General features: G+C 36.8%; 1 protein-coding gene across 6 annotated transcripts in view; it reads right to left on the minus strand.

Moving 5' to 3' along the window:
• The window catches only part of LOC310898403 (uncharacterized protein), a 211,840-nt gene that overhangs the window by 67,772 nt on the left and 117,469 nt on the right, over positions 1-26,599 (minus strand). For 4 of the 6 annotated variants that reach the window (XM_083833419.1, XM_083833422.1, XM_083833421.1 and 1 more), the window contains exon 3: positions 10,030-10,134. In XM_083833419.1, the coding sequence (XP_083689545.1) occupies positions 10,030-10,134 (105 nt within the window). The other 2 variants (XM_083833424.1, XM_083833423.1) reach the window with 2 other exon arrangements.

Consider the following 26,599-nt stretch of genomic DNA (forward strand, 5'->3'; position numbering starts at 1 on the left):
TACCTGGATGTATGTTTTCTTGGTATCATAGAAAGCAGGAGATAAAACCTCGCTATCTGGTTTTAAAAACAGTATTAAAATGAAATACATTACTTGTGTTTAAAATGTCTGGTTTCTAAGATGTTTATTTTATTGCTTTTCATAGAAATATTGCAAGCCCACTTGAAAGTGGGCTTTACATGTTGTACTTCAAATGTTAAGCAGAAGTATACCCATTGGAACACAATCTTACATACAGCAATACAATTTAAGAATAAATTAACCCCCCTTAATGACAGATGTTTTCCATTTTTATTGTTTCTGAACTTTAAATGGATGTTTCTGATAATGAGTAATGACACTTCTGGTAAAATAAAAGAGTTTTTTTTTTTTTGAACTTCATTTACATAAGTGAAAAACTAAAATGTTGTAACATGAAAAAACTTGAGCTATCCATTTAAAAATTTTATTACAGGGAGATATTCCATGAATAATCCTATTCTGCAAAGTCAAATCCTGTATTTGTACTTCTTTGGTGGTTAGACTTCCTCAAATCTGAGTTTTTATTCATGGCCCATCTTTCCTCTATATATTGCTTAAAATTACAGGGCAGGAGGAGAGGGTGTAATTTTAAGAGGTGCCAATTACTTGTAAATACTTTTCTTGCAAGCTAGAAGACTAAAACAAGTATGGTAAGAAGCCAGGGATACTGAAGAATATAAAACACTACAAGAAGTGCTGGGAAACAATCCCTTACTCTGTTGGTGGTCTTGTAGATACTAGACCTAACTGGATGTTAAGAATTAAAGATATCTTGTTCTGTCATTTTGACAATGTGTGTAGTGAAGCTCTTGCTTCACCAATATTGACTCCATAAAAATAGATACATGAGTTTTCCAATTCAGAAAAACTGTTATTTACTATAATGGCAAGCATAGGATTTTTGATAGGAAATGGTAATTTTGTTTTGTTGTTAGTTCCACGTTTCATAGCTTGTTACTCTGTTAAATGCACTGGGAGAATAAACAAACAACCAAAAACCACAAAAGCAACAAAAAAATTGTACGTTCAGTGTTTCATGAGTTTTCTCCTTTTTTTTTTTTTTTTCTGCTTAAAAACATGTGTATAGGGAAAACCATTTTAAATGACTCTGCAGGTTATGAGTACACTCCTAGTCCACACAACAGCTGTCCTACAATGGCGAATTTCACATATTTCAATAAGAGGACAGAGCTATGCAGGATTGCCTTCTTCAACACAGTGATGGGGTGGAGGGGGACTAGGACTAGAAATACTACAAATACTGAATCCTGTCGATAACTTTGCATCCGAGTTGATGCTGGAACTGTTTTTAAAATTAGTAAAGTGGTATGTGCTGTGTATGACATGGTGTCAGTCACTGTACATTTGAAATCATCACAGATTTCTGCTATGTTTCTGGGTTTGGGCTTTTTTTTAAACATCTGATTAACCCTGGCTATTCAAGAACTGCTCCCTTCGAAAGTGCTAATTAAGATACTGAAGAGTCTCATCTAATATTTATACTTCTGGTGTTGCACTAGATCATTTTGCAGTGCATGAACAGCGTCATGAAGAAGGAATTAGAAGTAGTATAGCTTTGAGCCTCAGATAATCCTTCACTGATTAGTGAGATTCGCATCATCACCTATTCTGAATGCACTCCTCTCAGGATGTTGATAAAGCCCTTCAGTATCACAATATGGACTTCCAAGCACAGCTACGGCTTTTCTACCCAATCAAAGTGAAACCCTCAGTTCACCTGGTTAAGCTAGCTAATCCTAAATCGGCTTTTAGATTGTCACTTAACAACTCTGAGGCACTCCAGAAGGATCCCGCACAAATCCTGTGGTAAATGAGGCCTAGGCTGAGTGAAAATGAACAAACAAAAAGCTTTAAAAATGGACAGCAAATTCTTTATCTAAGACATATTTTTATTTCTTTAGAGTGAGAATTAAGATGTCAGGAATTGGACAGTTCTGTTAAATTCATCTTTAAATGATGATGTATGCCTGCTATGATCTCAAATGATGACACACATAAATCATATTAAGTTGTGAAGTAATGCAAATGGTGTAGAGAGGGTTTGCAAGAGGGTTTTGGTGCTTTGTCATTTTAGAATATCTGGATAATCATGCGAATAATGAGAAATTAAAGCTTTTAATGAAGATATTAGAAGTTTCATTGGTTCATACATATTGGTTGGCTTTAAAAATATCTGAGCAATCTGAATTTATTGATGATCTCCCTAACAGCACGCCACCACCTTCTAATGTAATTTTTAGCAAAAGTTACAGTCCTGTGTTAATGGCTGTACTTTGCAGGAAATGGTCACACCCTCATCTAACCTCTATGGGTACAAACTATACAAAAAGTATTGAAAACCCTTCTTGCATTTGGAAGAGAATCATTGTTAGGAGATACCAGCTGCAGGCTGGCAGTAACATGGCTCTGGTTGCTGGTTGGCAAGCAGAATGCAAGACAGCTTTTGCATCTGTTACTAAAAACAGGCGATAGATGCTGCTGAAGTTGGTTCATGCTTAGGTTTCTTAGATTTCATAGATTGCACTGTAAAAGTATTCCACTGAATATTAAGGGATTTGAAATCTCATACTGATATTTGTAGTAAGGTAATAATACAAGAAAAGTTACAATTTTATCTTAAAACTAAGTGATAGCTGGAAATCCAACTTGCAACACAAAATTACTCAACTTTCAAAACATCATTCTTTTGCAATGAAACGAGGGAGCAAGATTCCCAACACTACCTGACAATTGAAGGCACTCACAGGGAAAGCTGAGTGGCAGAGAATAAAAGTCTTGCCATCTGAGGCAGATCACTCAAGTACCAATGCCAAATTAAATAGAAAAATCACAGAGATCTAAGTTTATTATCTTTCATACTGAATGGTTTAGAAATAATAAATAGAATACACAAACCCTATACCACAGTAGTTTATTTTGTCTTGTGGGAAGTTTTAACAGTTTCTGGGATTAAACGGCTTTCCCCTTCTGTGAAGGGTCTGATGTAAACTCTTGTACTGCGGCTTAAAGTCTTAAGGCTGTTAGAAGTTTCCATCAGTCAGTCTGTATGTCAATGGATAAAAAGTTGGTTGCTGATCTGACCTGTTCATCGCTCTCTGGAAAGATGCCATCAAGCTACAGACACATTTGGCAATGCTGGGGGAGGGAAGGAGAATGGGAAAATAGGCTTTTTCAGTGTGAAAAGTGAGTTCTTCTATGCATTAATGTTAAGACGTCGAGACAAAGCCTTAGAAAACAGCAAACCAATTTTGTAGATGCATACGCTCATTTTGTAACTGAAGCCTCCATTGATAAAATCCTAAGAATTATGTATGTTTGCCTGTTTAAGAGAGGGAAAAATAAACTACTAGTTATTTCTGAGACAGGTTAAGATAGCCTTGGACGTGCTAGCTCCATATATGCTGAACAATGTATGCCTGCATAATAACACATAAGTTCACTGCAGAACAGACTGGCAAAATGTCTAAGAAACCTGCAGTCGATTAAATCATTAAATTAAAATTATCTAATATCCATTCACCTGGATGGAAATGGTAGTTGCAGTAGTTTTCAAATTTATTTTGAAATAATTTAAAAATCAATCTTCTAGAATTTCTGAAAGCTGAAAAACCCACTCTTTTCAATTTATCACATTATTCAGCGGTTTTCTCAGCAGTTTTTCAGCAGTTGGAGTGCTGCCTCAAACAAGGAGCAAGAATGAAGGGGCTGACAGTTTGTCTGCATTTTGGCAAAATAGGTTTTGTGTCTCTAGTGATCCCATTAATTCAGTCTTCATCAGAGAGCATCAGTAGCAAGGATTTAACCTGTAAGTAGAAGGGAAATCATTTCTTCTTATTCTGAAGCATGAGAAACAGTGGCCATTATAAGACAGACCCTGAGATTAGGTTTTACTGCCCAGAGATTAGGTTAAGGTATGTGTAGGTAGTTTAATGATCCACAGATCACAGTCTGTTCTTTGCATACCAGTCCTGCTCTGCAACTTTAGATGTGCTTTCAGGTTCTTGCAATTTAATTATTTATTTTAAATTTTGTGCCTGTATTTAAGAAAGCTGAAAGCACTTCTAATGTACATATTTTAAAATATGGTGACTAGATTTGGAATGGAATTAATATGTAATACGTTCTGAAAAAGACAGCTTGATTAAAGGAAAAAAATGCCAGTAGACTCTAGAAGTATTTTCACTGTGGACATACATCTTGAGGAATGCTACCACATTAATAGGCCTAACAAAGGTTTAATGGGTGGGATCCAGCTCACCTAACTTGAGATATCCACACTGGAGACTGGAGTCCGAGTAGAATACTTACTTCCTCCCCACAACAAAGAATTGTAGACCATTTTTATGCATTATTCATCTGATATATTTCAACAAGTATTTCAGACTGAGCTGGCCTGCACTCATTACTTTCCTCTGAACAGTTCCCAGAAGCGACCAGTTTAGATGCAGGTATCTGACTTTGGCCAGATGAGTCCCAGTGTGTGAGTGCAACATTTTGTCTTCCAGGACGGAATGGACAGCAAGTCCAAACAGAAATAAATTGTTCAGTTTTGTAAAAGTCCTTCCGTGCTATACAGGAAGCTATACTAGCTTTCACAGCTCTACTACGTGGTCTGCTCGGGACGCGATGGAAATATAGCTCAGACTCTTCTGCATCATGTTTTACTATGAGCAAGAGACTGCCTAATCCATGTGTTTTTGAAATGACGTTTAGAGATCAGCTCCACCTATCTGGAATATGCCAGACATGTCACATGGCAGAAGTTGATGATGAAGGTGCTCGGGTCAGGGGTGCGTCTTGTCGCACCCTGTTTGTAGTGGACCAAAACAAGCTAATAAAAGTTAACTAGGTTAATTTTTATAGCTCTTTCTATTAGTTGAATGCAGAGTTTATCATTCAGGAGAAAGGTAGTATCATGATAGATGGAAACCAAACATTAAGCACAGACAGCACAAACAGAAGCCAAGCACAGGTCACTGGACAATCAAATCAGGCAACAACAATGGTTTAGGAGTGACTGGGGGCATAGTTCAACACACAGGACAAACTAATTTGTTTGCAGAAAGTAGAATATTCTTTTGAATTTTACTTAATAAACTTTTTTTTTTTTTTTAAATCCAAAAAGAAATGTTGAGGAGTCTTTTGAAACCTGTCAACAATTCATTCCTCTTGTCACATTTGCTAGAGGTAGGTGGAGAACTCCTATCACAAATCTTTGTGGTAGGTCACTCGGTGATAATCAGTATCTGATGTCTAGTGAGACAGAAAGGATCAATATACAAAGAAGAACAAAACAGCTGTAAAACTAGGCCCAAACTGTGTCACTGGAAATGGTTATTAAATAAGGAATGCTTATGTCTAATAAGATAGATGTTCTTGGCCTTGATTTCTTGGAAGATTTCCCTATATGTCAGTATTGAACCAAGCACTTAGGAATAGTGTTACGAATTTATATCCTGGGGATGCCATCTTTTAGACAAAATAAAATCAACATTTCAGCTAGTTCAGATTTGGTACTGCTTGTTCCAAAATTAAGTGACTTTATCTCCAGTCTTCAACAGATTCCAGATCCTGTCCACTCTCATAATTCAGTTCTCACTGCAGTTTCACTCATATCTTTAAATCTACATTACTGTCCAATTATATAATGTAAGAAAAAGCAATTACAAACTACCACCGCTCTTGTGGCACCATATCGCTCTTTTGTAACACTGACCTTGCATGGAGTTGTATTTTGAAATGTCTTTACAAAGAAAGGCACTGTAGAACACGATGTGTCCACTTCAAATATATTCCTGTAAAATGCCCTTTTACAAACCACTGCTAAAAGAATCTTCTAATTTCTTTCATCTGTTTTAAAATGTTTTATGTTTATGAACAGATCAAATTTATGTGACCTGGGCTAGCATGTTTTATTCAATGGAAAAAAAAGGAAGAATATTGTATATTCTGTAATATATTAGTGAATGGAAATAAAACCCCTTTACAGGACCAGAACTTAGGACTACTAAGAAGCAATCACATTTACTAGATCTAAACAGACACTTGTAGGAATAAACTGAACATATTGTCATTCAATTTGTTTAATGTATAATTTCTACAAAATAAATATAACAGAGTACCTATTTTTCACCGTTGACAGTAACTTAAATAGAAAAATATCAAACAAAATGCAGTGTATTCTCTGGAATAAATTTCTGTCATTCTTTGACTTTAAACAATCTCTTTCTCACTAAATGTGGAAAAGAAGGGAAGAGAAAGGAAGAACTGGGAAGAGCTTACCATTAAATTCAGCAGGATGTTCTGGAACAGGTAGAAGAGAGAAAACTTAATGCTGTTCATGCCAGCTATATTAGACGCATTTGGCAGTTGTACCTTTTCTAATTTATATGTGCATTTGTGCATGCCTATACCTGTTTATAGGCATTGCATATGTTCCAGTTGTTTCCAGCAAAAGGTCACATAAAAGTCACCAAAGATATGCCCAGCAAATATAGCAGAAAATAAATTATGATTTATTTTTTTTATTCCATCCTGTGGGTATCTAAAACAGAAGGTGCTATTAATTTAATTTCAAGCACCTAGTTTATGGAGAAATTCTTTTTTTTTTTTTTTCAATTATATGAAAATTAGTCCTGAGTTTGTTCTGAATCCAGGACCATCTTCACTCTATAAACAGTGCAGAGACATTCAGAAATAAGACATTTCATGTGGGCGGGTTTTAACATGAACTAGATTCCAGGTGAAGCTTCCTTGTTTGGAAAGCTGTTTTAAAATAAGTTTGAAAACATGGTAAGATGAAAGATCACTGGATAATGAAGCTATTAGCTTACTAGATCTGGGGCGGGCAAGTTTTCCACTGACTTCTTGTGATACCAGATTTTCATCCTGGAACTGGATGAATTTTAGGCATTAAAAATCTATGCAACTCTAGTCTCCTTATATTTGCATTAAAGAGAAAATGAATTTGTAGTGTATATTGTTCAGTTTATAGCTTCATAGACTTTTCAGCATAATATAGATGCAGACACATATTAAAAACAGACCCTGCTTCTTTCTTGTCTCTCAAGCCTGCTCTGAATTGTAGCTTCCCTTGAGCAATTGTGTGTGTGACTAGGACTGGCCTCACGGACCCAAAGCTATTTCCGTATCCAGCTCCTTCCCTCCCTTCAGTTTGCTCCTTATCCTACACACTAATAAAAACACTACTAGTGGGAAACTGGAAATTTTCATTGTACAGTAATATTCCTAATTCTAACCATTATAATTACATGCTACAAGCCAAGAGTTAAACAAACAAACAAACAAAAAACAACAAACAAGCAAGCAAGCAAACAACCAAACCAAACCAAACCCAAAGAGAACGCACATTTTCTGGACAGATTTAGCAGTTATGTGAGAACTCACAAACTCCCAATTAAATCCATGGTTTGGCAATCTTACTACAGGTGCTGGATTTGTTATGAACTAAAATTACAATTCTGAATCTTGCTACGTTAGTAATTTCAACATGAAGTTACACTGGAATATTTTATGACCCTTGTCCATACAATCCCATGACTATGTTCAGCAATCCTTGGAAAAAACAGAAAGTCCATACACAAAGAACAAAAAATGAAGAGGAGGATGAAAGATCCCATCTGCATTTTCAAAATCTCATAAATAATTTGAGGGTTGGCTTACTGCAAACCCATTCTTAATCTATCTTAACTATTTTGTTCATATCTGTTTTTTCTAAGATACCGCTCTCTCTAGTCATAATAAACAACCGATCATTCTGAACAGAACTGTGAGAAGGGTCTTGCAAAGTAAATAAATAATCCTAAACAAGAGCAAAAAATATCCCAATCTAGGAATGTAGAATTGCATCACTGGCATTCTGGAAGGCTGAAGTGTTTTATAGACAGTACCATATGCTAGGGAATAGAAGAGACTCGTGGGTATTTTGATGAAAGCAGGGAATTTGCCTTTGGGAAGTTTTCATGTGTTTGTGGAAAATCACAAGCTTCCCATCATTTTCAGGCATCTGTGATTTTTTTTTTCCCTTTTTTTTTCCTTTTTTTGTAACATATGGAACTGCCACTTCAAAACATGCCCTTGCCTCACTATGAAATCTATATTTCATTTCTCTAATCTTCTATGGCAGCCAGAGAGAAAATATATTAAAAATCATATTCCATTTGTTGTGTAGTTAAAGGGATAGATTGAGCTTCTTGCTTTGCAACTTCAAACTTGAGGTTTCCTCATCCATGAAATAAAAATGGCTGGTAAGCATTGCTTTTCTGCTGCATTAGTTACCATGTCATGTGCTTAAAAACCAGCTAACATCAGAACTGAAAGAACAAAGGAACGAAGTTTCATCTGTCCAGGCTTTTGGATACAAATGTCAGCATCAAAAGTCTGGGAAGAGGTGTGGAGAAAAGAAGAATCTGTTCTGCGATTTCAGAATATTTTATGGTGGATGGCAGAACTAGCCTTCCTCTGACTCCATTGTGTTGTGTATAGGTTATCCTTGAGCAATTTACATTATAATCATACTGCACAAAAGGGTTTGGATATGAAATATGAGGGACAAAAATGTTTCCAGGTGGAAAATATTACTGATGCCAATATGCATTATAACCGCCAGGACAATGTCTCACTTATCAAATAATATTTAAAAACAGTTTGAGAAATGATTTACTTTGAATTCATTACAGAGCTCTGAAGATCTCTATATTTTTATTTCACATGGAAAATAAGGAGAAACGTCTGTCCCTCAATCTCAGCAATTCCTAAGTCACAGAGAACCTGCTACCATTATATATGTTATAAATATACGTAAAATTCTGGAATGATTACTAGTACTTCTTCAAAAGGCCTCCAGCCCCTTGACAGTTTTCAGACGAAAATCCAAATTCATTTACAGTGTAAGCACACTTCTCGGCAAATACACGCTTGGAAAAAATTATGGTTCTCTTCCCATGCTCCCTTTCCATTTGCAGGACACAACTTAGGGAGAAGCATCTAAACTCGCCTAAACTCTAAGACTTCAAACATTTTTTGGGTACTCCAGAGGAGAGACACGGAGGTTGCCTTATATTGTTTCTCACATGCTGCCTGCCTACATCATTACCAAGGTAGTTGAGTTTGCCATTAACTGCGTACCATACTAAAGAAAAGTGGCCATTAAGAATATACCAGAGTGAGCTTTCTAAGTCATTACGTTGTTTTACTCATTGACATTGAAACATACTTGTCTAAAAAAAAAAAAGAAAAGCACACTTGTGATGTGTTACACCCACCTTATTTTTACGAGGCTTATTCTTTGAACATTTCAAACTGGAACACTGAATCACTCATGGTTAACTCCGTACAAATAATTTCAGAGAAATAAATGGGTATAACAAGGTTGAGCATGTGTAGAATTATTTGCAGGCTCTTCTCACTCACTAGTTTGTAATGAGTCATCTTCATTATGCCCAGAGAAATGCTACTGCTGGCAGAGTTTTGAAAGTACCTACAAGAATTCATTTTTGCTATTCAGGCTTAACATGCATAGCTCAGTCTTTGAACACACTGGGATGTTTATATAGCTGCACACATAATATGCTGAGACAAGGTAAATCCCCACTTTTCTTTCTTGTCTTTCAGGTATTTTCAGTGGTTTCTTTGTGTGTTTGTCATTCTATTTGAATTTTGCAATCCTAATTCTAAAAACCAGCTGAAGAGTAAACAGAGAGGCTTTGTGACATGAAAAAAAGAGGTAGATGAACAACAGACAGCAAATAACGCAAGCTTCTTTTGCATCTCTTCCTTCAAACAAAATAAATTTAGAATAAAAGCTTTTCTCAGAAAAAAAATTGAAATGGTAAGGAAAAAAGTCTTCAATCCTGAAATAATTTTAAATGCCTAAGAAGAGTCATTCATTATTTTTTGTACCTACTCAAACCACTTCATCAGAGTTTTCTATTTTTTTTTTTTTTGCTTAATGTCTGTGTGAATTACCTGACTACTTCTAGCCAACAGCTGCTGGAAAGGCATCCCAATGTCTCCCATCTCTGACACTGCAGTCCATCTTGGGGTCTCCTGTCCAGATCCTCCTGGGGCTCTCTGGAAATAAAAGTAACACTAAGTACATTGTGTACTTTCTTTCTGTTTCTCTCTAGATGGCAGCATTTGCCTTAAGGACCTCCCTCTAGATGAACATTTCTCATACAGGAGTAACAATATGAGCTCAAGAAAAATATTGTGAGGGACTGGAAATTCTTTGCCTTTTTTTTTTTTAATACTTTTCTCTGTTTCTTTGGCTGGGTTTTGTGTGGGAGCACGCATAACTCTTCACATTGATCACTGAAGTTGTTTTAACATAAAGAGTTAAAAACAGAATACCCCAATGCAATTGCATTGTACAAAATCAAAATACACGGGGAGTTCACTTAACAGAATAACATGCACAGACCATGTAAAATAAATTAAATTGACATGGAGCAAAACTATTGAATTGAAAACTTCCCACAAATTCAAATCACATCTGACAGCTTTTACAGCCTGAAAACAATTAAGCTACCCTTGCTTTCAATTTCTGAACTCTGTATATGATGATTTAATACGCTGAAAAATCCTATTCTTGCATACTCCTGGTGTTCATGCAGAACTTGGAAGAACCAGATTTACAAAAGACTGATTTAATGAGGCTGATTTCTAGGGAGGAACACACCTTCACTTTTTAAAACCAAAATGTGAACCACTTGATGTTTGCAATTCATGAAAACGTTGATCACCTAACTCCATACGTTTAGGGGAGAATCTCAGTTCAGTTGCAATGCCTCATTGGTTTACCGGGGCTAAGCAGAGACCTCTGACTGCAGGCAGGGAGACCCAATTAAGATACAATCTGCATTGTTGGGTAATTTATCATATCAGTTTGTATTATATTCCTTTATCTCACGTGCCCCATGGTGCTTTCTTATCATTAGAAATATCTATATATTTTGATCATCCTTACTATACTCTCAACTTGTTTGTAATTCATGACTAGACCCCTTACTTCTACTAAATAGATACACTGAAAACTTCTTTATGCATTTGTGAGAGCATGAGGATGTGCTATCTCTAGCCTGCATTAAATGAATGAAAAAAAAGTGTTACTTAAAATGGGAGAAATCTAACAAACATATAAATTATACCTTTTATTTTTTCCTCCCAAATAAAAGGTCTTCATAAAAAGAGAAACACATATTATTAGGTGCATACAATATACATTCTTGTTGGCTTTTAAGCAGTCATAGCTGCATTATTACATTTCTCTAGTAAATTTGTCCATTTGTAGCCTTCCCTGAAAGGATACGCTGCAGTCCTATTTAATCTGCATTTTTAGTGTAGCACCACATGCACTCAGAGTAGGAAAAAGCTATGAATTGTGGCAGACTCATTCTCTATTTACTGGTTTCCATGTACAGTCAGTGCAACAATGCTACCAGATTTTTCTTTCTCTCTAGCCTGTCCATCAGCCAGACCTCCACTGCCAGCTCTGTCTATACTTCAAATCTCATAAGTTTGAGATTTTTCTTAAATGAGCCCTATCTTCATTTTATTCATGCTTCCTCTCTTCACCTCCCACATTTGCATTTTTCTCTTAGTCCCCTAAAACTTCTTGACTCTTAGCGTTTGACTGAGGCTGGCAAGCTGAGCCCCATGGATCCTTGGCTGTCACAGCTATGACATTATCCTGTTTAAGTTCTGCATGCCAGTCCCAACTGGAATGCATGTCTTAAAAGGGCTGCAATTTAAGGGGAGACGTTGGCATTTCACTACTTGTTATTAACAACGGAGAAAAAGAAGAATATGTTAAAAGAAAAGAAACCCTCAAGCATATATTACAAACGGGCCAAGCGTTAACTCATCCTCCTCGAGAAAAAAAATTAAAAGCATAAAAATTTAATGCTGTAGCGGTTTGATCCAGCCTCCCTATTTTATCTGCTTATCTCAGCCTCATCTGATGAATGCCTAGCCATTCAAGAATTTATTCTCTTCTCTCTCAGGAAACTTTTGTAATTATTTTTAAAAATAGCATTGTGGAGACTTGGTGGCCAAATGCCTATTGATCATGTGGAAAGATTCATTCTTCTTCTGACTTCAAAGACCACAGTGCTGTCCAAAGAACTAAAACTGGCAGCCAAAATACCAGGGGAGAAACAAATAGGGGTAAGAATAGAAAGACCGTATCTCAAAGCGAGAAAAAGAAACAACAATCTTCAAACTCTTCTCTTAAATTACCGCAAAGGTACAAAGCTACTGCAAGGTGCCAGACTTGTTGGAATAACTTTTGAAGATAATAAGAATTATTTGAATTAATGGTTTGTAGATCTACTTGAAAAATCCATCTGTAACTTTACAAAAGCAGCAGATCTTTCCTAAGTTGATAGGAACAGAGAAGTCATGTTTAATTTAATAATCAAGCAATCCATGGACATTAAAACAAATGGCATACTCCAGATACATTTTCAAAGAGGGCGGAAAAAGTCATCATATTGAAATCAGATGCCATGTGCATCACACATCATTTCTTCCTGTACCGTACTGCTCTCCTGTCCTGTTTTTTTCCAACTTTAGAAAGCTGTTTCTGTTTCTTCTCCCTCGCTTGATATGATCCAGTTAAATCCAAGCTTTGGAGACACTTGCATGAAACATCAGTGATTACTTGATTTCTCAGCATATAAATCTAACTACAAAACTTACTATGTAGGACTCTGTTATGATGTAACTTTTCCTAAGCAACATTTTTGTCTCTGCTGCTATCTGCTCTGAGACTTGCATTAACATAATACTGTCAGAACTGATCTCCGTATAACATATTAAGCAATTGTTTTCCCAGAACAACCTGATAAAGCAACAAAAGGATTAGATGGGGCCTTTCAGCTTTTCAGTAAGCAGCTTCAATGAAAATTCAATTCCAAGCAGATTTTATTTTCTAAAAATGAAGGCCACAAATAGCTTCTTGGATACGGCCTGCTTAGGGAGAAAGCTCTCTCTTTAGCTTGCCATTCTCTCAGCTTTCCAAAACCCCTCTCTGCTGCTTCTCAGGACTTTGTCTGACACTTTTATACCAAGCACAAGTTCTTGTCCTTGACCGCTTTCTTTCCACCTTGCCTGAGCCCCTGTGGCACACGTGACCTGCAGGTGTGAGCAGAAAGTGGCTGGATCTGAGCAAGGCATCAGCAGATGAGGGTGGGCAGCAGTGGCAGTAAGCAGCAGACAGTCTTTCTGATTTTTAGTTCAAGGCAGCTTCTTAAACTGGCTGAATTTAGGAGAGTTGACACTATAACAGAAGTTAATCAGACTATGCACTCTCATCCCATGCCTGCCCAGTGCTACCCCATCCTTTCACAGTATGGGAGGCAGAGCTGTGCACTGGACTTAACCATATTCCACTGTTGCATTTCATTTTGTCCGGATAACTAAGCAAATGTCATGATTTGCAAGTTTTGGCATGCCTTAGCCGTTGTCTCGTAAGCATCGTCAGTCTGAGCTGAAAGCAATACTAGATTCTCTCACACTCATCTCCTAAGTTCGTGCCACCAAGAGGGTGCCCCAAAGTCGAAGGCAGGACAGAGGCTGTGCAGGCAGTGCCTGTCCCTGTGCACCCATCCGGTCACAGGGAGAAGTGCAGTGCAGCTGCCTGTGCAAAAACTCAGAAAGCCTGGAGTCCTCTCTTTTGGGATTTCATTGCTGAAACCTTACCCTAGAATTAGCACACATTCAGAGAAGACCTGCAGCAGAAGCTCCAATGAAGGCTTATTAGTGAGGTTATTTTCTTGCACACATTGTTTGTGAGCTTATATTGCGCTTGTTAGCTTGCGAAGGAGAACATTGCAATGTGGCATTTTGAACAGCTGTTACATAATAAAGGTGTAAATGTTGGTGCACAACTTTGGGGCATCAGTTTACCATGTAGTCTCAAAGGAGGTTGTATATTAAACTTGCAGGAGGACAAATATGAAAAAGGTACTAGATTGCAATGTCTGGGAATTGTGGGGTTCTGTTAATTAGAGCATAAGCAACATAAAAACAAATTCTAAACCCAGGAAAAATATTTGCCAAACAGATTCACATAAACAATGCAGGTTATATTAATAAACTAAATATTTCCTAATCCACTTCACGCATATGAAACTCTCCTTCAAATCATTAAAATCAGAAATGATTTTCTACCAATATCCATATATTGCTCTATGAAATTCATTTTTTCTTAAAAACTACAAAGGTGTTCTGCATGGCTTCTTAATTTTGTTTGTCAGTCTTTTCAGTAGCTCCAAATACTTGCAGTTAACTGGAACACTGAGAACTTTTATTACAACAACGTACAATTAGTTGTTCAACACAGCCCTTATATTTACAGACATACGAAGCCGACGAGCTTTGTATGCAACTGAATAATACATGCTCATACATGTAGAGAAAAGTGTAAAAGAGAAAGTCCAAGTAAATTTTTTCTGCTTATACAGTTTAAATGAAAGAGCTTCAGAATAACCATTTGTCCCCTGGACCACTTGATACTGCACGAAAGCTGAAGACAGAGAATGGAGTTTGCAAAGTAGCTACTTAATGCATGGTCTTAAAATCAGCAATTGTTTGTGCGTATCGGTACACAGGACTGCAGTTCACTGACAAGGCTCTGCGTCACAGGCAGATGTGAGTTTAACACTCTGTGATCTTTACCAGATGCTCTGAACTGGCTCTGATCTCGGACCTATGACAGTTTGGCCTATCCACTTTCAGATGTCACCAGCCTCCACTAGCAATTAAAGGATTGTCTTTCCTTGCAAATGTATGGTTTTTACATACTGTTTAGGTGACTGATCTTGACAGATCAAGAACTGATCTCACACCAGCGTATTTCCACTGGCTGAAATGGAACTCTTCGTGTTGTGAATGGTATACGGTTATTTAGCTCTCAGCTTGGATTATATTCAATGCATATATTTTTTCATTTTGTCTAATTTTCTACTTCAGGTCTTTAAAAACATTTATAGTATGTGAAACAAAAACAAAAAAAAAGAAAAGAAAATTATATCAAATATATATATGTATGAAAGAATAATATGAAAAAATTTCTGAGCTTTAACAGAGTACAAACACGAAGCTGGGCTGTTCTTTACCATTTGACTTTTCTCAATCAGTAACATATAACTCTGACTTCTGCTGTATATGCTTAATTCAGTATTCATATCATGGTCATCACCTAAAGTTAAGAACTCCACTACTCTTTTATATATTCCTTAAGGCCCAAAGATTTCTTCCTTCTTTCCCCCCTCCCCCCCACTACTTTTCACTTAATGAAAAAAAAAAGATAAATACATACTTCTCGACTGTTCTAAAACGAAGTTATTGATTTTCAGCAGTCCTCTTTCTTCTCCTCTAAAAAATACTTTCAGAACAGGGAAATCAGTATGGCAAAAATTGGAATGTATGATTACACAAAAACATGATCTTACTAATAGCTGTAGTGATCAAGTGATCCTGAAATCGCAGAATAAGAATTAAGATAGATAAACTGTAAAGTCATGTCCTGTATCTTTCACAGAGACTTAATTACAGAGTATAAACAATAAGAAAGTAGAAGAGTCTATTAGACTCCAAATTTTTAAAACAAATCTTGGGATTGTCTAGTATATACCATAATAATTTCCATATTCTGCAACTCTGGATTTTTTTTAAAACTACATTTTGATATCTTGATCCAAGAGCCATGGTAAATTGAGAACTATAAAGCTTTGCAGAAGTCTATAGCAGCATTTTTGCCAGTAAAAATATAAGAACAAAGTACAGACCCCACTTGGCTTAATTTTTTTTTTTTTTTCTTTTTTTTTTTTTTTCTTTTTATTTCCCTTTTCTTTTCTAAAGTGCTCCTTTACTCATCTCTGCCCTGGGACATTATGCAGCAGACTGATCACTGAACTTCACATGCTTTTTATTCATTAATAGCCTATGCCAGGAACACTTCAGCCTTTCCTGAAGCTAAGATACAAGGGTTGCGAAGAAAACCGCCCGGCTGCCTGTGTGCTCACAATCCTCTAGGTGGCTTACCAGCTCCCTGAAGGAAGCATTCAGATGCCTGTCTGGAATGGCATTGACCTTGCACGGTGGCTTCTCCTCTCCAGCAAAACATTCTCTTGTCTCCATATGGGACCAGCTGAGTGACCCTGCTCCTGAAAGTGTTCCCATGTACAGTATGGTATAGCTTTGCACAGCAGTCAGCAGAACCAATTAAACCATGAAAGAATATACCAAAAAATACACGTGTTATACAAAGGTGGTTGTTTATCGATGATGTTAAAGGAGATCCCTGATACTCCATGAAGTAAGAAGACTCCAATCCCTTTACCCATGAATACTAAGACAAACATCTCAGTACTGAGGGCTTTGCAGAATAACATAGGGATTGACACTCTCCTTGTTGCCTGACATGAGCAAGTGAGCCAGGGAGACACTTTGGCAGCTAGAGCTCTGTGCCTTGATGTGACTCTAGAGGTCTCCCTGGGAACCGTGCTGACAAATGACCACTCTCCATGATCCACCATGCCTTCAGGCAGTGGAGATGATCTAGTAGTGAAAAGTACGAAAAGTAACCATAAACTGAAACCTCCTTCCGAGAGTCACCGTCTGTTCAGCTGACTTCCTGTTTTAAAGTTTCAGGGTTTTCATCAAAATATGAACTATACAGTTTCCTAGACCGTGTCCTTCTGGTGATCCCATAAATAAGAAGTTCCTCTGAGGGAGCTCTGAAGGATACAGATGGACATCTGAAGAGTGGGATTTGCTGGAGAAGGTAGGAAAGTTTATGCTGACTTTGCACCTTCCAGTTAATGGTGTCTCGAAGTCTAGCAGTGTGGAAAAATAGAACATATAAAAACATAAATTTTTGTTCTTTTCCCACGTAGAGTTGGTGACAGTGGGCTATTTTTCAGCCTACTTGTTCAGAAGATGAGGGTACCTCTAACTATGAGGCACTAAATAGCTCAACAGAGAAGCTCTCTCTGGTCCCCTTGCCCTTTTCTGCACTGCTCTCTTTTGTTTATCCCTTTCTTTGTATCTGTGTTTATCTGCTACATGTTCCAGCCTTTTGTGTGCACTGAGACAACTCTATAGCAAATGCCTTGCTTTACGAGGGCAAAATTCACCCTTGCCTTCTACTCAAACGGATGGGAAATTATTTTCATGACATAAATACTAAACCAGGCCTCTACAGGGATGGAAATGATTAAAGGTCACGCTAGCAAAAGCATTATTATGGAACATAAGAGCTGTTGCTGCATCCTTTGACCATTCTTCCTAGGCAGGAAAGGGAAAATATCGTGCCAAAGTCTTGACAATTTCTGGATAGTTTTGAAACGCAAAAGAGGGAACCATAACAAAAGCCTGTCACTTCAGAAAAACACGACGGAGAATAAAAACCTTCTTATTTTCATGTCTGTGTCAAGCAGGAATGTTTTTCTACATTTTTAGTCTTACTATGTCTTCAGCATGTAGCTGTGAAGTTTGAGAGAAGAGTGTATAGCATAAACTACACAAATTCTATGGTATGAATTGCAATTTTTAAGCCAAAGATAACATGATGCCTGAGGAAGAAAACTGGATTTATACTGGGAGAGGGGTGAAATTAAGGTGAGAAAGGGCCAAAGAATTACAACAGCTCCGGGAATAACCAAAAAAAAAAGGCTATTTTTTTCTGCTATGTTTACAAAGGTCAAGGCTGTTTGCTACTGTGACTGAATGCTTTCAGACAGTTTTCTTGAACCATGTAATGCAACTATTTAAAAGTCTTGCCTTTCAATTTCTATTGCTATTTAATATTTCTATTAGCATACCACCTCAAGGAAATGGGGCTTCACTGTGTTGAGTGTCACACAGAGAAAATACACAAACCTTTTCCTGACAGTTTTACAAAGTAAGAAGCTTTCTGATATAGGGTGAAATCCTGCTCTCTTTTACATTCATACAAGCCCATCATTTTGCATATGGATGAAATAAGAAAATTAGTTACCTTGTATTTATAGTCTGAGATTATAATCATCACATTAAGCAGCATTTTATATAGCATCCCTAAAATTACCAATAGGAGAGCATAGTAGCAAAAGAGGTATCCTCATCAGGCAAGCAATCCCTTTTTGTGATTTGCGCATGTCATGTCCACATTATAGAAATGGCCAAAATGAATGAAGGGGACCAGTGGAGCAGTTAACTCAGCCTAACTGTTGGGGTGCAGAGCTGCAAAGGCAGGGATTCTGGCTGGTGATTGTTCATGCTGGGAACTGCCCACAGAAAATTCTTGTCTCGGCAACAGGCCACATCTCTTCTCTTATGGAGTCAGCCTGGTTCACTAACACAGAATTAACCTCTGAAGTACTATCTGCTATCTGATGTTTTAGGCCTCTTTCAAAAAATCTCATGAAAAAAAGTCAGGAGGGGAAGTCTTTTCCACTACACTGGATTTCTGATAAATGGATGTGACCCAAACCTAAGTTGGTTAAATGTCTTTAAATGGCCTCTTCATGGTTTCTCAGCAGCAGGTAAAAATGGAGATTTGTATTTCTCTTAACATCAAATACACTTTAGAGCAAACCAGCAAACAATGAGATAATCTATTACAGCTGGTTACTGAAGGAAGCTGACCATACACTGTGAAGTATCTTACCCCACCATCAAAGTCAACAGGAACTCAGGGAGACTGAACAAGCCCATAAATCAGATTCAATTATTTTGTGAGGTAGCATGCACTTTTTTGATTCTTTACTGTGAACAAGGACAACTCCATTATCTTGTCTTTTAAAAAATATCTACCTGTTTCAGGAGGTGGGAGGAGAAATGGAGAACTAGCCCCATTTTAGCATTGTCATACTCCAGACAAAGCATTTCTTAGGCGTTTTTAGATACCATGGATACAACACTTCCCATGAAGTGCGATAATCCCTGAGAAATGTCTGAAGGCACTCACTGCTATTCTGAAATGGGATACTGCATATACAGTAGGAAAGTATGGTGAAAAAGAAAGGGAGAATAAGAGAACGAAAATTAAATTCTGCTGAATTTCCATGAAAAATAGTGATCGCATGCTACAGCTTGCAATGGCCATCAACTGTCATGGTGTCAAGTCCTCCACTCTTTTGTAGAGCCAGAGATGAGGGTAGACCATTTTAGTTAGTTCCACTGTATCTTATTAATTGAGAACATATCTACATTTTCTCTGTTACCAGAAGCTGCTGGAAAGGGAACCTCTGCTCTGTATATGATAAATAACTCAATGCTTGACTATCAGTCTGGAAAAACACTGTGTCTGGGAAATTGTCTTTGTGGGAGTACGCACAGACAGGGGGAGGCGGCTGGTAAATATAGAAGTAACCACCCTTGAATATCCATTGTCCTATCCAGATACTGGTTACTGTTCTAATAACAAAGAATCTTCAGTCAGACAAATTTTGTACTCTTTACAAGATCTGCTGCCAAATATGCAATTTATGTGCATATTGTCCAAGACATTTCATTTCAGATCAATGTTGATTATTTCATCTAATGGATGGATTTCACATGCTTTCACTTTTGTACACCAAGGTCTCTGTGAGCACAACAGTTGGCAATTTGGCCTCACCCTGATTATTAGACAGCTTTTAGTAAACATGCAGAGATTTTTGGTTACCCAGTTATACTGTCATAAACAGGATGATAGTATGTGTAACATTGTGAGAATAGCTGCACGGAGACACTTATAAGCAGGCAGTAAAAGAAAAAGAATAATAAAACCATTCTTGTTACTATCTTGTTGCGTATTAATCTGATAGTATGTTAGCCAAAATTATAAAACATTTCTACCAACACCAGATTAGAAATGAAAATATTTCACATTCAATTCCCAAGACAGACACGACTATAGGTGGTTTAATAGATGTCTAAATCAAATCAAATGCAGTTTCTTTGTACTTCAGAAACTCTGTCTCTGATTTTTTTTTTTTTTTTTTAGTTTTAAAGTCTTTAAGGACTCTAAGATCCACATAAAACTAAGCCTATTTCTCTTTTGAGCTCAGTGTAGAAATTGCTGCAGATGTTAGTTAAAGAGAGCTATGCCCACTTCTTTATTCCTATATATAGTAAGAAGAAAGTTTATTTCATTTTTCTGTTTGGAAGTAGTATTCATCCATATAAATAAAACTGCGTGTAGCAATACTTTCTGTATACATTACATAATGCATATAACTGTATACATTACATTCAACATATACTTCCCAAGAATAAACTACAATGAAATAATGGCTGCTGCATTTATGACTGCATTTTTCCTTCTGTTTTTAAGATATTCATTTTGTGACTGGAAAGTGCATTTTTTTTGATTGTTGGAACTCAATATACAGTTAGGAGTACATTTGTATTAAACGTATTTGTAATAATGTGAGATTTTTTCATGTCTTTGCATCTGCACATATCAATCTATAATGATCTTCCTCTAAACCTAGACAGGGATATGAAGATAAAGGATTATCTGGCTAAGACTTAGCCCTGAGCATTATGCAATATGTGTTCTATTATCACTGTATCACAGACACCATCTTATCTTCCAGTTGCTGTTTGCTGACTATATCTGTCACCATTTTGAACTTTTCTTATAGCAATATTTCTCTTTATAGAGTTTATCTGCATGGTGTTGAATTTATTCATCTTCCTAATCAAATTGGAATGCTTTACCAATACCCTTCTTTCAAGTTTCATTTCTCCCCTTTGCCTTTGACCTTCCCAGTATGTATTACTGCTAGTATTATTAAATGTATATGAGACAGAGGACCAAAATATAGAGTTGGAAAAAAAATTAACTTCATGAAAACCACGCTCAGTTGGCATATCAGAGATATGTGTAGGAAATCTTACTCATAATCAACACATTCTAAAAATGTAAAATTACTTGAAAAACAAATCTTTTTCTGAAAGGAATTAAAAAGAAAAAAGAAAAAAAAAAAACTCTTCACATCTTTGCCCCAAATCCACGTCTTCTAAAAAGAGACTCTTATTAGAGCCTTGGGGCTGTATGGGCCCAATTTTTAGCAGCCCATAGCACTTATAGCTCTGTTAGATTTCCAATGGAAAAGCAGATGATTCCCAATTAAAAAAAAAAGATAAGTTCTCTCATAAATTATGTTGACTAATTTCCCCTTTAGAAAGTTTTCAGTTAGCAAAATATAGATTGTAATTCTCTCTTTTTAACTGTGAAACAAAATTATATTCCATTTTCTTGAGCAACTGCAAGCTGATCAAAGTCAACACCTGCTATTGACAGATAAGTTAGCCACATGACAAAATTTCTTTGAGGAGGGGAAGAAAACAGTGACTGAAGGGAAAATGAAAGAGAGAAAGTAGAGGAAATTGCAAAGAAATAATCCAAGGGAAAGAAGAAATAGTGCAAGAATTGCTTTCTTTGCCCTCCTCCTCCCTTTTGAAAGACACGTATTTGCATTAAAATTTCAAAGACAAAGGTCTTTTTCACTTTTCTCATTAGGATGCAGGAGCCAAATAATTTGAAGTAAACAATATGTGTGTAACTATAGCTTGTAAATTTACTGCAAATTATGGACAGCTAACTTTTTTTAGTAGTACTTTCTCGGTTAGAATACGTGTTTTTAGAGCAAAATATTTAAATTGTTTGTAATCAGATTTATACAGTATACCTTTTGTATACTACAAAGTACATAACATTATACAAACAAAAAATATTTTATATCTATATTGAATATTATGTCATGTCAGTATGTTTCATACGCAATATTAGGACTTCACTGACACAACTACTTCAGAGTCTTTTAAAAATTATGAATATTTCCAAATGCATTGCTTCCCAAGTATTTCTATTCACGGCACATTTTGACAGTTCTTTCACTGAAAAACTGAGATATGTTTTTACATGGGCATTCTCAGCAGAACTGAATCTCTGCCTTTGCAGTCAGTGAAAGGCACTTCCATTTCTGACAGGAGACATTCTCCTTTTTCATTGAACAGGGGTGGTCAACCTGCAGCCCTCAAGCCACATCTGGCTTGCAAGCAATTTAGTTGTAACATTTGTGCTGAGACGAGTGCATTCAATCAGCAAAGAGCTGCACTACAACAGACAATTCATCACTGGTAGGAGGAAATGAGCCAGCAAACACTAAAATCACTGAGTCAGGCTGGGGCTCAGCCAAACTCCCAGACATGGCATGCGTGAAATGGGCTGGTGGGAGGCTGGGGTACCCCTCACCATTTGTCACACTTAGAAGCATACCCACTAAGATACTGAATCTTCATGTGGCTGAGCTGTATGTGGCTCCTAAGATCAGACAGGCCGATCACCTTTGTTTTGCAATGTTAACGCAGTAACTGTGAAGCTGGAAAAGTTTGTAAGGAAATGTCATTTCCCTGTTAGCAGTTGCACAACTGAAATCTGATTTTGATTACGGATAATAACCAGCAGCCACACACCCCAGCACGACCTGCCCTGTGAGAGGGCAAACACTTCAACCACACATTGACTTGATATTTGAATTGTGCTCTGGTCAATGAACAGCATGTAGATAACTTCTGAGAACAAGAGATTCCTGAAATGAGCATGTTACAGTGGGGTTCCCTCTGAAGTTTCAGATCAAGTGCACTGTTTCCAAATCAGAGGCTCTAATCCCTTGCCACATGCTCCTATCGCTGCAATAAATTAGGATGGAGAATAAAGATGCTAAGGATTTGCCTCAGCAGAAGGCTCCCTTAAATGGCATAGCATTAGCAAGACTGCTTTTTGCTTAAAAGTCAGCTCAGATTAGGGCCAAGGAAGGGGCGTATCGAAAGAACGAGTGTTTAGCTAATGTTTGGCCACAAAACAACCTTCTGAATGAGAAGCAAAACTAAAAGACAGAACTGTAATTAATCTGCATTAGTTTACATCAGAGATTAGAAAAATTTCCTCAGTGTTTTGGAATCAGGGAAGAGGGGCTGTAAAGGTGGAATGCATCTGATGGATCTGCTCAGCTCTGGTACAGCATGTACAAATGGATGCCAGAAGAAACCCTTTTCCCCTCCAAGTCAGATTTCTCTTGTCAGTTCCATCTCTTTTTGTTTATGAAAAGGGCACCAGAATAGAATGAAACTTGGTCTTTGGATTTGCACCAACAGATGCTGTGAATTTGCACAGAAACCGTCCAAAACTTGGGTTCTGTTCAGGTTCCTTGGCATCTTACAAATCTATCCATGTTCACCTAATCACGTTTGCAGAACTCCTGTTCTAGCAGGGTCTACATCAGCAGCCTCACAAACATGATGCCCTACTGATGATGGATCCAGGAACATCCTTTTCCCACCTTAACTGTCTCTGACTGAGAGACTACTTCTCCCCTGCAGCCCCAGGACCAGGTGGTCTGCTTCACTTTGTTCCCTGACCTTTGGGATTTTATCTCACTATTCATTTATTTTGGAATGAGACTTTGATAAATTATTGTTCACTATTGTAAATGAACATGCTTCAATAGCGCTACAGGCTAAAGTTCTAGCAAAGTAAATGCAGGTGATAGCAAATTCCATTTTGAAAGAGCTAAACATATGGACATCTCTCTCACAATCATCACAATTTTAGTAAGAATAAACAAGCAAATATGTTACTGTTAAGCTGTACTCAGCCTCTTCTGATATGGCATTTTAGCGCAAGAAAAATGTTAATATCTTATGTCCACTGACAACTCCCAGATACATGAATGCTGTCTGTGTGTGTGGTGTGCATGTACTGTGACATGATTTTGTAGCCAAATATGGGGCAGATGAGACACATGGTCACAATATTCTTTTCTTCAATAGGTCGAAACTATCTAACTTTCAAAGGCTTGTGTTAAGACGATCATCTGTCATTCTCCAATTCCCATCAGTTCCTTCTAGCAGTAGAGAAGAAAAGAACTACACAATGATGTGGTAGGCTGCAAAATAGCAGTCTGCCCCACCTGCACCTAGATCACTTCACCAAATACTGTCCACTATCAAAACAGTATGTTAAGTCACCCAACTTTATTTTACCTGCAGTTCTTCTAGGATATAAATACATTTTTTTTCAATCTGGTTCTACAAATAAGCCAAAAACATAGTTCAACCAATGGATTAAGCTTAGATATTTACTTTCTACTTACAGAGCAATAGAAAATAATTAATATCAATAATAATAATAATAATAATAGTATATTAACTGATGTGGAAAATAGGATCACAGGGGAACAAGGAAAAGGAAACAAGCAGAGATTAAACTGATAGTAAAATCTTCCAGTGAAATTCTTCCAGCTGAGTACAGAGTAGAAACTGTGTAAAGCCCCAAGAAGCCAAATAGTAAGTAATATTGCAGAATAGTTCAATGAGTTTCAGAGACTCTTTTGTCAAAAATAATCAGTTTGATATTTGAGTGGAACATCCAGCTGGGAAAAAAACAAAAGAAAACCAAAACCAACACTGTTGCAGTTGTAGTACTACGCCTCACAAATAAACATAACAACAACTTCCACTCTTATTACCTTTAAAAGAGTTTTAAAATGATTTTGTATCAATTAGGAAGGTACCTAATTTTTTGACATGGGTAAAAAAATTCCTTCTTTCAAAATCAGAGGTTTATACTTTATCACTAACTTACATGATACTATTAATAGTTACTAACAGGACTCTAGCAGAGTTGTATGTTTTTCTTTCACAGTTGCATGTAATGGATCAGCACATTTTACTACATATATTTCATTTCTAAAGCTTAAATGCTAAAGAGAGGGACAATTCTGCAAGAAGGATGCACAGTTCTGAACACTAGTTGTAGAAAGTTCTGTTCATAAGTTTTTACCAATCATAAACCCAATACTTTTACCTAGGAATGAGGAAAGGGGTTTCTTGGACAGATGTATCAGTTCAGTGTGCAGCACAATCTCTGAGCTTCATAAACTACCCTGCTGCATCAGATGAGCTGCATCTCCCTGAAGAGAGCCCAGCCCCTGGATGAGAGCAGGACAAATACTGTAATGACTCACAAAAATACACTGTAATGACAGACTGACTGAAAAAGGAAAATTTTGAAATGTTATTGGATATTTTGTACAAAAATGTTAGATATTTTGCTTTTTTTTTAATCTTAACTCAAGAAAAAAAAAAAACAACACCCAATGCATAACTTCAGCATTATCTGAGGAAGGAAATTCCAGTTTTCAGCCAGCCCTTGCAACACCATTAATTAGACATTTCTTATTCCTGAATGTCAGTCCTGATGGCTTGCTCCAAGTTCACTTTGAACTTGCACTACATTTGTTCCCCTCCTTCCTCTTCCAATTCTGTCTTTCTTTGCTTCCTCCTTCATAGGTATAGCTTTGGGGAAATAATTCTGAATCTCTCATTTCTTTTTAAAGGAAAATTAAAATAAAACAGTGCTTTTTAAGAACTGGTGTTTCACACTATAAATTTATAAGTTTTTTTTTTTCTTTTTTCTCCTTAGGTGTTCAAGAGGACATATCATACTGCCTTTAGTGTCGTCCATGCAGAAGATAGACAGATATGGAAATAACCTTCGACAAATTCCCTACCCTCAGAAACTTAAGACCTGCATTAAAACCATGATTGTGGGACTGATGTTCACTCATGATTTATACACGCTTTATTCAATATATATGAATGCTAATACCTGTAGGAAATAATTTAATAACTATGACTGCATTTATATTTGTTTTAGAGGTTTACACATAAATAAAAGGGATGTGGATGTGGTTTTATGGAGTTCTGTGTCCTACAATTTTCTATTCACTTTGAGCAGTGATTAAAAAAAAAAAAAAAAGGGTTCTGACAAAATTTGGCTGTAATATACAATTTTGTCAACAAATATATAACCTTCTCTTTTTAATTATTACTTTTTTTTTTTTTTTTTGGTAGAACTAATGGAAAGAGGACCTTGTTGCATTTTTCCCTTTTACTTTTTCCCTGTTATATTTTTTGCTTTTTGCTTTTTAGCAAAGAGTCTGAATTCCTAGGTTATTTAGATTTCAAATGGTCTCCATCCTCCTTTGCAATCTCTCTGTTTCTGTAATTAAAGAAATAGTGAAGAAGGTGTGAGGCTGCAAGCAAAGGATTTTTGAAGAGGCCTGTGTTCAAGGATGTAACGTCTGAATTCAGGATAAATGGGAACTCTCTACATGGGGAGTCTTCAAGACCTCTTTGAAGACTTAAACCTGTGTTCCCTGAGTACTGTCATGCAGGAAACAGATAAACTGGCAGCATGGCTTGGCATTCTTGGGTTGCTCATGTTCTTTGCTTTGCAAGCAGTCAGCGAAACGTAATCTTTTCTTAATGGGTGTCAAAGCTCTACAAAAATCTACAATCTACAAAAAAATCTAAAATCTAGAATCTACAAAACATTCAAAAATGTCAGGACTGATCCCATCAGAATTGCGTCTTTTAAAGATGGGGCTGAGTTCCTTTTGTGCTTTAATAGGAGAATGCTTACTTCTGTTTTTCCTGTAGAGCTGTTGGTGAAGAATTTTGTATAGATGTGGGAGCCTGAATTGTTTTCCTT

The sequence above is a fragment of the Anser anser genome (genome assembly GCF_964211835.1).
Source record: "Anser anser genome assembly, chromosome: 4".
Classification (NCBI taxonomy): Eukaryota; Metazoa; Chordata; class Aves; order Anseriformes; family Anatidae; genus Anser; species Anser anser.